Raw genomic sequence first — 11,517 nt, forward strand, 5'->3', positions numbered from 1 at the left:
AAGATTTCCCATTTTGTTTAACGTGAACGTTTTTATTGCTAAGACTGCACCCACTTTCAAGCGATTAATAAGGTCATCCTGACTACATGACAAACCTAATACCAGCTCAACATACAACATCGCCGGATAATTCTAACATGTTCTATTCTTGCAATTGTTAAAGGTTTTGCGCAAGCCAGCGCGAAACTTGTCGATTCCTGCCCAACCGTACGTGATTGGTTTAACCGGTGGAATTTGTTCGGGGAAAAGCTACATTACAAAGATACTTGAGGGTCTGGGTGTGGCATGCATTTCAGCAGACCTCACGGGGCATGAGGCATACGCCGCCGGAACGGGTGTGTAGCTCCCTTGTACTGAAAGCGCCGTTCCTCACACTCCGTTATTACCATCCTATATTTTGTCGCTCGTTGAGTCTCATTATACATTCTTTTTCAACAAGTACGAGCCACGCTTTGGATGATGTTATTTTCTAAGTTGCGCTAAACCGTTTATTTAGTTGAACGAGTCCATATCTATTAGACACAGAAAACAGAATTAAAGGTAGTGCGTCTTCGTAGAACACACGTGTGCCTAATCTGTTTGCTAAGTTACTTCGTTTGAATTGCTCTTATCTCAAAGCGTGGCAGATTCTGTACTTGTCCAGAGGCATACAATGGACATGAAACACGTGAGCAGTAAAGGATTAATATGACTTGCTATCTATGCATAGTGCAGATAACGTATTGAACTATACCGGGGTCATCAGCACAGTTGACTTGAATGAATCGCAAATATTTTGTCAAATATAAAATCTCTCCAATAAAATAATTATTATTATTATTATTATCGAAAAAAGTAAAAACATAGGGTATTTGGTAAGTCACACAGCCTGCAATAGACATACCGTATGAAATCTTCTTTCAAAATCGTAGAAAAACTTGCGTAGAGTTAATTTTCCTAAATATTTTGTGACTAACGTGCCGTGACTTTCCGAGCACTCGTCACATTGCGTCACATTAACAAATCATTACTGTGGAAGAGATTGTGGAAACGTGCGGAGGAGGAATAGGTCATCGATGTCCTAAGCAAATTGTGATAACCCTAAATGGTATACTTCAGTTTCTAGAACAAATGATTCATGGATTATGATGACATGCGTCCAATAATCTATTTTTCGTTTGCTAGAATTAAATCAAGAATTGGTGGATACTTTTGGTTATGAAATTCGTGCGGAGGATGGGTCAATAAACCGCAAGGCTCTAGGAGCGATTATTTTCTCGGACGCATCGAAAAGACAGAGGCTCAACGAACTCGTATGGCCGGAGATTAAAAGGTTGCTACAAATTAAGGTAATGCACACTTTTTAGCAGATGACTAAATAAAGACATCGGGTAAAATCAATGAAACGAATGACTTACAATATTAGCAATATTACCTTGACGCGCGTAGTGTTTTCCTTGCAGATGATTAGTACTACTATTTTTTTTAAATCACCAATTACAGATTACAGATGTTACCAGAAAGAAGGATACAGTGTTGTCGTTTAATCCTTCTAAAGTCACACAGGTGCTTCATATTTCAAGCATAAGCATTTTAATGCATATTAAACTGACACTGGACACATGCAAAGGAGTGCGTAGAGATGTTGTATCCGCAGTATGGCACTGCCGAATCAGCGTTAATTTTTCATCACCGAATTATGTTTTCATAGGTTAAAAAGGCCGCTGAAATGGGTGCTCGTGTGGTGTGCATCGAAGCAGCCCTATTGTTCGAAGGCGGTTGGGACAACCTTGTTCATTGTGTCTGGTATTCGGTAATTTCCGAGAAAGAGGCAATTGCTCGGGTCATGAAAAGGTCTGTTTCTGCGACAGTTTTTACATTCATCTTCTTGTAAGTTACACGCGTTACTGCTTTACTTGTGAAATAACAGGAAGTTCACTAAGGCCTTTACTTGGCAGTTTAGCCGTTAAGTTACATTTGGTTCGGTTCTTTAGCGCGAACATGAACTTATAAAAAGTGCTCCTTTGAAACATAGAACCGGATTTATTGATTAATGCCACTTTCTACTCGATAACAGGACCAGGTTTTATAATCGTGTTATGAATAATTGGCACAAATTTGAGAATCATGATATACTGCAGACGATAATATTGCGTCGATATTGTTTGAAATGCTATTTTCAGAGACAAGTGTGACGCAGAGATGGCGATGAGAAAGGTTCGATCACAAAAGCCTGCCAAGATGTTTATGGATCGATCACACGTTGTGCTCTCTACTATGTGGAAAGATGAGGTGACTCAAGCACAGGTAGAGCGAGCCTACCAAGAAATCCAGAAGTACATCCAGAAATAGGCAAAAACGGCACGCACAGCACATGTAGAGTCAAAGAACTGGTTTTCCACAAAAACAAGCAGAGAGACTCTGGCAACATTAGGGTACAGCAGCAGTTCTTGGTGACCGGTGTTTTCAAACTTTATTAATAAAAAAAAAGTACATATATATGTGTGTGTGTGTGATTTTTTGTTTAAATCTGCACATTGGCTTTTCTCTGTTGAAGTACGGGTAGGTACGTTTGTAGAAACAAACAAATGTCTTGTTGCTAACAAAATCACGAATAATAAGTAGACTACTCTTATAAAAAAACAATAAAAAATAAGCCATGGCACAGACGTTTCGGAGAAAACTTTTAAAATCCGATTCTCTGAAAAAATCTGATGATAAAAAATGATACGGAGAGTCCTTGTTGATGACAGAACAACGAATGAATCGGTACATTTTCAATTCTTTTTTTAGAGTTGAGTCGCTTTATAATTGCCATTAATGTGCAAATAATTACTGAAAATATTTTTGTTCATTAGAGGAAAGCTTTGCTTGAAGGATAATATCCGTTCCAAATGCACTTCGCTAAAATAGTTCCGACTGTTTGTTGGTGTGAGATTACGGAAATTCTCAGAAGACCGTTAAACAGCTTTTTTTATTTGTCGATTTTTCCTGTAAAGTAGACACATTCATGAGGTAAACACGACCTAATCTGTGATATGAGGATTAGAATTAATTTAAAAGGTACGTGAAAAATGATTGTTTCATCTCACTGACAGCAGCAACTTCATCGTTCCATTTCCTAAACAACGCTGAAGAAGAGATTAGGAATGTAGGTAAGAGCAGCTCTAAGCGATGCTGTGAAAGAGTCTGCCTGATGAACAGTGTTTACCTAAAAAGGAGCAGTTTACCTAAAAAAAAAAAAAAAGTTAAGTAGACGGCAGCCGATTCGAACCGTATTACGGAATATAGTAAAATGCGTCCCAAGTGTTTTCAGTTTATTAGCCATCATATTATCTCTAATTAATTTGCTGGAGATAATTTGCATGTATATACAAATATAATATAAAAAAAAAACTAGAGGTCGCCGCTCTGTTGGGTCAAAGTGGATCGAATGGAAAACGAAGCACAACCCTGATTACGAATAGACAACGTAGTGAGTTTGTATGAGTGGTGTGAATATTTTTCCATGGATAAAATACTTTATCCACAGAACATAGGTACTTAAGGATGAAGTACTTTATCCCTTATAGCAAGATTGTATTACACAGAATAGCTAAAAATGCATCTGCTCTATCATCGGATCGGGTGCTATCGTCGTATTGCGTGCAATTAAAGGGAACAACGCAGAAGAGAAAGAGAGAGAGAGAGAGAGCGAGAGAAATTTACAAAGCCTCAATTTCAACAGAGACATAAAAATTACTAGTTATTTCGGTAGTTAATGACTACAAAAATATTATATATAATGAATATATAAGTAATTATGTTGTTTGAACAACTGACATACTGTAGGGACGTATAGACATATCGAAAACTTTTAAAAGCATTTAGAATGCCGTGTATGAGGCTACATACCAGTACAGGAATAAAATAAAAAATGCGAAGCGTGTGATTACTTTTTCTGTTTTTCTATTGAATATTAGACCATCATTGTACTACATGTACTTTTCTTTTAGATGTTTTTGTGGTTGTAATCTTCATGAAAACCGTCGAACGGGACGGATGGACAAATACTATAAACATGGTTATAAATTATGTGGTTTTAATCATAAGAATAACAAGCAAATAATTATATCATATTTACTGTCATTACTAACCGAAACGATGCAGCTATGATATATTTATAAAAGAAAAATAAATTTCTCCCTACCTCGTTGAGAATTATCATTTCGCACGGTATTATTATATCAGTAAACAGACCTGTTTTTATTTTGTACTAAGTTTAAGCTGTCATTTTCCTATTTCCTGTTAGATTGTCTATTTCGTTGAGCAGAAACTCTTCTGGACAACCTACATTGGATTTTTATGCGTTTCTTACCGCAATATGATTCACACTTCTATCTGGCGGCACATTTTTTGCCATCGAGTTGAAGTTATTTCAAATGCGGTCTGAATAATTATAATTCGTATTTATGCTATATAACATCTTACAGTATGACATGGTTCTTTCCAGTTTGTGATTTCTATGTTTTTCTTTTTCTATTTTCTATATTTCTTTTCGCAAAAGGCAAAGGTCACAAGAATAAAATAACCTCTATATAATTCAAACTTGAAATTAAAAAACTGCAAAAGGGTAGAGTCTCAGGTCCAACGCTTCGACCGGGCTGCGAGCGGACGCGCATTCACGGGTGCGATCCCACTACTAGCTGACGCGAACTCTTTTGCTTGCTGTGTTTCCACCCTGAGCCAATTCGAGCCTCCTTAGACGACCTGTCCGAGCACTGGTTCCCCACACTCGGGCATATCGACGCCAACCTTAGTGCGGACACTCGGTCAACATGCCCGGCTCCGTACGCAGTACCCCCGAGCTGACATCGTCCCCTTGACCAGCCTCCCTATAGCAGGATTACAGGGTTTGCTACGACCCCGGCGACGGTGAGAACACCATTTGTCGAAGGCAAGGCGGGAGCGCTTACTTAGCTGTTGCTACCGTGATCGCATATGGAGTCGTGTGAATATTGCAACCAAACAATGACCATATGGAAGAACACAACAAAATTCCGCGAGGTGCTCGCGTGTTAACGCTGGCTTAATTAAGGATTTAGTGGTGGCAAAATCCTTAGTGATGAATTATTTATGTAAATGGTGAACAAATTGAGTCTGTATTGGTGGATTTTATTTGCTTTCTCAACTATGCAGTTCCAGGAATAAAATCATTTCATAAACAATGTATCATAGGTATAAACAGTGCATCAATAGGCATATTATTTTTTAATTAGGCGTTGATATTGCTTATAAAATTTGGGTTCTCATAATCTCATGTTTATACATACGTGCTCCTAAATTGGTCTCTTTGATACATTACATAGGTTTAAATATAGTATAACCCAAGTACAGAGTTTGCAATGCCATGTGACAAAATTTGCTTGTTTAAGAAACCAACCTTAGGGAATTTTAAATTGTCAAAAAAATATATTAGGAAATTTCAAGAGGTAACCTTGGAATTTGCGGGCGATTCATCTACCGTCCTCATCTATCATTAACGGCCAACAGTTGTTTTTTCAGTCCTTTCTTCTATCAGAAAAGGACAAAAGATGGCATGTTATCAAATATCTCTTATTATTGCTGGAATATATTTTTAGGCAAATCACAATACATCGAACGGTTACGCCCCAGATTACAGAAAGTAATTTCTACTGAAGAAATAACTTCCGCTAAGGTTTAACTACATAATTTACTCACATGAAGGAAAACGAAGTACGAACGCTGTGAAATACAATAGAATTTCATTATTTGATTAGGTGTTGATCTATATAATAATACTGCTTAATTATTGCATTAAAATTGGCTTGCACATCATAAAATGATTAGTTTATTTCAAATACTAAAAGAAAAAAACGAACGAATCAATATTAACACCCATACTGGTCAAAATACCTTAGTTTTTTATGCTTTCTCATTTATGTTTCTCTTCAAGAATTTCGATACGCAGTAATTTTAGTTGTTCTGCTTCCGTTGCGCGTTCGGATATGGTCGTGATCTTTCTTCGTCCAAGCAAGGTCGAGGAAACAGGCGGATGTTTAATAAACATTTACAAGGTCACGATGCTCCATAATTACACCTAAGCGCATATCAACTTGACCCCGTTTCCTTTCACATACAGCCGATCTTCGAAAAAACAAATCTGATGTACAAAAATCAAAAAAGAAACCATTAATAGATGTAAAAAGGTTATGCCAGTTATACGAGGATTCATCTTTGCAGTATGTTAGCGTCACATCGGCCGCATTGAAAACGTAACGCAACAAAAGTGTTGAAACGTAAAAGATAGAAAATCTAAGGGTAGGGTTCCTGGTCTAATGTTTAGGTCGAGCTGTGTGTGGACGACCATTTATGGATGCGATCCCACTAGTGGTTGACGCGGGCCTTTTTGTGTTTTCAACCCTCAACCGATGCGACCCTCGTCAGACGATCTGCTCAAGTGTTCGTTCCCCGAGCGCAAGAATGTCGACGGCCACCTTAGTGCTTTATTGTTTTTTTTTTTTTATTTTATTTTATTTATTTTTTTTTTGCTTTATTTGCATCCAGTTAACGTGCTCAGGTCCACCCGCAGTGCCCTCGACCTAACACCATCCCTTCAACCAGCCTCCCAGAAGCAGATTTACACAGCGTGCCACTGCTCCGGCGATGGGCCAACTGCAATACGTTGACGTTATCGCTTTGAACTATATATTAACATCGTACAAGCAATAATATCAACAATAGTGTTGGTGTCTGTGATGGAGGGTCATAAACATCATCGAAAAACGCCGAAATAAGCGATATGTTGGCTGCCTTTAGATCGGTGAGTACCGATTGCAGTTAACAAAACGAGATTGGCAACGCATACCGTGTGAAATTTGAAGAATTTTTTTGAATAAAAAGAACCTATATGCTGAGTAAAGTTTCGCGAAAAATTACATTGAGCAATCGGGGAAGATCAAAAAATTGAAGCAGAGCCCATTACAGCTGTAAGAGCAGACGCAAAGTCTGGCCAGCGGTTGCCATGGTTACTCAGCATCAGTCACTAGGAAACGAAGGGAACAAATCTGACGAACCGTATTTTGTATTCTTATTCAGACTACGATCCGAAGTAAGTTTGATCTAGAACGGCGGTTTAGTCAGCGATATTTATGTGGAGCACAGATCTCAAAATAAATTAATATAATTTGGTAGATAGCCTATACTTTATCCAGTAGCTTGATGTTCCAACTGCTCGGTAAGGCTGAACAGTCAGGTGAATAGTCGGCGTAATAGTTCGAAAACCGTACATAATTCTATTTACTTTGTAAAACTTAAGTGAACCTAAGCTAAGTTGAGAAAAAAAATCGGTTCAGAACGAACAAATCCTAAAGAAAATTTCTGTCAGATGTTTCCGCTACAGATTGATTCATGAGATATGCGGTGCGTCCCTAAGCAGGTTAGTGTTGACTAAATATATGAAGGAGTATAGGTGGCATTAACTACATGCCTAAGTTCGCATTTATTCTAATAATATGTATATCTATACTAATAAAATGTTTACAGAGTAATGTTCTATAGGCATAAGAAAAACTGCCTGCAATAAAAAGATATATATCTAACGTATATTTATCGCATTTCATTTAAAATTTAAGGCCGCTCTCTGATTTCATTGCAGGAACTCTTAATGGTCACTGAAATATTAAATACCGAAGTCTTCTTACTGGACGAAGCTTTGCTTTAGACCTACATTGTGTTGCATTGTAAAATTGACTAACATATTTCGAACGGTCTGCAATCAAGTCGCCTGTGAAAGCAGGTTATTATCAAACATCCGCGTATTTAAAAAATACGTGCCTATTCCGATATATCTATGCTATACACTTGTCCTGCTTTAACTATCACATACAAAAATGCCAGGTCTAATCGCAGTTGGATAGTCGTGTTTCTGATTTAAATTTTTATTTAAATTTAATATTATCCTAGAACTAGTTCACCGAAATCTGACTAGTTGGCATAGAGGTCTGTTTGTTTCTTGCAAAGAACTTTTAGGAAAGAACGTGCGTATTCCATAGACTATATACGTAAACGACTTGGGCATTCACGTTTCATCATTAATGCCACCCACCTAACGATCGGCCCATTGCAAAGCCTATGAAGGCTTATAAAAATGGTTTCTTGTGATACCCATGAGTGAGTTTTTGAGCCTACTTAGCCAAACCAAATCCAAGTTAAATTAAGTAAATGATACATTGTTGACTCTATTTCGCACTATCATGAATTACTCTACTCTATTGTAATTTTCGGTTTTTAGAAGCTTGTATCTTGCTGGATTTCGCGAAGCTCACTTGCGTTTCCTTTAAAAGTTAAGGATAAAGTCGTAGTTCTTTGTCTGTCGTTGTAAGCCCACTCTTGCATGGAAATCCAAGGAAGTCAATGTTAGTTAGCGCAGTACGTGCATTTGTCTGGTGAACTTCTGGTGGTCGAAGTTCGAATCCGAAGCTAGACACGATTTCTTCGCGTTGAAAATTAGAACTCTGGACGCAAAACGGCGATTAAATTGAAGCACTTAATTCAGTTTCCAACACTCTTTTAAGGGGATCGAGGGCGAATGGGCTTTGTAGACCACATTGCACAATCGTGGTTTTTGTTTGGTGCTGTGGGGCTCCCACCCACTAAACCCTGAGCCGCAATCTTAAACCTTGATTCGGAACTTGCCATTAAAGGGTATCCAAGGAGCATGAAGACACTACTAAATTCATGATGGACCTGAAGCTACCTATTCCCTCCAGCTCACTTTAGAAATAAAACGGCAGAGAATAAGGTTTCTTGATTTAATTACTTCGATACAAATTGAAGGCATGAAATGCACAGTGAGACTGAAAGCATAAATCGTAATAAAAACCGAAAGTTCTAGCTACTCCTTCTACGCGACGCAAAACAGCAAGGAAATATCAATATATTCAGTTCGATAAGCCTATGCAAATTATACATTGTACGTTGTCAGCTATCAATTGCAATTGTCCTTCAGGCTAAACCAAAGCTTCATTAAGCTTTTTACCATTGACTTGCATGTTATACGTCTCAGAATAAATGGTTTTCGACGTGTTCAAAATCAAGCTTGCTTTACCAACGTGGCTCTATAAGCCTCCGAGGAAGTGTGGTTCATTTGAATCAAACAGATTGATATTGAAGTTTGAAGTTCAAGTGCTTCATCCGTACAGGTTGCAGCGCAACGTATTTTGCAAATATAACGGATTCGTACGCGCTGAATAAACGACATGAATCGTAGTTGTTTTTTATTTTTGATAAATAGAATTATTCTGTAAATTTGAACATCACCGCTAAGTCGAAAGCGAAACACACTCACACATATTATGTTTAACATAAGCATTATACTTTATTTATGAGAACACATGAGATTATCTTACACTCAATGGGTTCCATTGTGTTTTCCATATGACTTTTCACTCTTCCCCTTCGAATCAGCTTTCTGTATGTTTATTTATTCTTCCATTTGTGACCTAACTCTGTAATCGCTTTTATTTCCCTTTCGATTTTATATTTCTGGTCATTGGTTGTTCGTGTGATTTTCCGAATTTCCTATTACGTTTTCCACATTTTCACTACGGGTAAATCTTGTCGCGCAGTTGTTCGGTGCGATCTCCCTTTGTCCTTCCTACACCCCGAAGCACTTTTTCCTGAATATTTTCCGTGCTTTAACCATCGCTGCTGTCGCGGGCTATAACGCATCAGTAGTTTTACTCTACTCTTTTGAAGAAGTCACCCGACAGAAGTGCTTTTGCGCCTTTAAAAACGACCAATGTGGCTGTATTTGGCTCTGTCGTTCTTTTCTCCGCGTCATTGATCGTTCGCTCTCAATTAGCCTAATTGAATTGATCTTTGCTTCCGCCCCACCAATTTTCGCGCTCGAAACGTTACGTTGCTCATCTTGCTGTCGTCTTCTTTCGTGTATCCTTTATGGTATAATTATAAAACTATCGAACTTATTCCGCCGCTTAATCGCTGCTGACATCGACTTCCGCGTCCACATTTGATGTGCGACACTGCCGAACAGTCGAAGCTGTCATCAGAAGGTGCGAAGACTTTTTCCCTCAAATCACCGTCAAAAAAACTCTGCGAGACCTGAGGCCCTACAAACGGAGTGGCTGGAGACAGCGATTCCGACGAGGAAACAGACGTGTTTGACACGGAGCTAGGTCTCCATGAGGAGTGCTCCCCGCGGGTTACAGCACACAAGAATAAGAAGACGAAGACAAGATGTCTTTCTTGTGAATGAAGTCGTTTGTATGAATTTCAATGTGTGTGTACGTGCGTGTATGTGTATGTAGGGCTGAAGGAGTTACGATCGAAGATGGAGGTAAGCCATCCTTCACCCGCCTTGTTACCATTAGCCCTAAGTTTCTGTTATTAGACTCACTGTTATCTCTCGCTCCTATTGGCTTAGCTAAATAAAGTTTTTAATTAGCCTTATGCTTTTCATCATAGTGGTATTAAGATTATTGTCGTCATCATTAGTCGTTATCATTGATGGTAATGTTAATTATATATTCAGTATTAATGATGTATGGTTGAGTCATTCATTCATGTACATAGTTTTACATAGCAGATCAGAGAACTAGTGGCATTAGGGTGTCTTTCGCGCATCTTAGGTCTTCGAGGCGGAAGGATCTCCCTGTCCTATTCCAGGACTTCGCTAGGCTTTTCCCTATTATAAGGGGTAATTACTTAGAGCATATCCTTCATGGCAGCCCGCTGATCAAGCCCTTGATAGAGACTTCTGCTTGGCATTTTTTCCGTTTTTCAGCCCTCGTTTAGCCCTGCAGTCATCAATTCAAAGTCCGCAAATTTCCGGGAGAGCTTCTGACTAGAATTGCAAGGACCCCTTGGGCCCACCTCCGTCTTGATTAACTCCCTCCCCCTCCCCCCGGCAAACGGAGAAGTAAACTTGTAGATCGCTTTTTTTTTTGCTGTATTTGTGTACATATTATAAAAACTAAATGTTTCCCTGGACCGGTATGACATTGAATTATTTCTTTTTCTTTATTTCGTGCCAAAATTGTCAGCTTTGTTTATCCTTCAATAAAAACCATTTGTCTTCTTCTTATCCGGTCTTTCTGCCTATGTTTCACCTAACTGATGAGATTTTCTTTTATAGAGTTGTTTTTTGTATGCAAGTAATAAAAGCACGTCAGTACGCGTTTCGTATCTGCTTTCGATAGAAAGCTTCCCTTCTCCCCTTCGCCCTCCCCGTCCTCTTTTATTTTATATTTCTTCACATCTCATTCATCATGTACACAGTCACCATTGTTATTTACGTGATTGAGAACGGTCGGCCGTGCGCGGAGAACGCGTACAAAATCGAAGACGTTATTTACTCGAATCAATTGTTTCTAAAAAAAAACCAGGCATCGCTCCGTTTAGAGCTGGCGATGAGGTGTATTTAAAAATTGGCAACACTCCGCAACCTCGACCTAATCTTGTCTCAGCACTATGTTCCGTTCTCCATATGAATTTTCTTTCTCTCTTACTATATAT

The 11,517-nt window shown here is 38.6% G+C and overlaps 1 protein-coding gene and 1 non-coding gene across 6 annotated transcripts in view; one reads left to right on the forward strand and one right to left on the reverse strand.

Annotated features, from left to right (window-relative positions):
- LOC111269522 (bifunctional coenzyme A synthase) overlaps positions 1-2,480 on the forward strand; it is a 9,968-nt gene extending 7,488 nt beyond the window's left edge. For 4 of the 5 annotated variants that reach the window (XM_086972125.1, XM_022849180.2, XM_022849184.2 and 1 more), the window contains 4 exons: positions 164-335; positions 1,165-1,328; positions 1,691-1,869; positions 2,163-2,480. In XM_086972125.1, coding sequence (XP_086828251.1) covers positions 164-335; positions 1,165-1,328; positions 1,691-1,869; positions 2,163-2,331 — 684 coding nt within the window. In that variant the 3' untranslated portion in view covers positions 2,332-2,480. The remainder of the gene's footprint in view (positions 1-163; positions 336-1,164; positions 1,329-1,690; positions 1,870-2,162) is intronic. The other variant, XM_022849183.2, reaches the window with a different exon arrangement.
- A 2,113-nt stretch (positions 2,481-4,593) lies between these two features.
- LOC147752234 (signal recognition particle RNA) lies at positions 4,594-4,889 on the reverse strand. Its single transcript, XR_015314613.1, has one exon.
- Positions 4,890-11,517: the final 6,628 nt, after the last annotated feature.

The sequence above is a fragment of the Varroa jacobsoni genome, unplaced genomic scaffold (genome assembly GCF_002532875.2).
Source record: "Varroa jacobsoni isolate VJ856 unplaced genomic scaffold, vjacob_1.0 scaffold_1391, whole genome shotgun sequence".
NCBI classification, from domain to species: domain Eukaryota; kingdom Metazoa; phylum Arthropoda; class Arachnida; order Mesostigmata; family Varroidae; genus Varroa; species Varroa jacobsoni.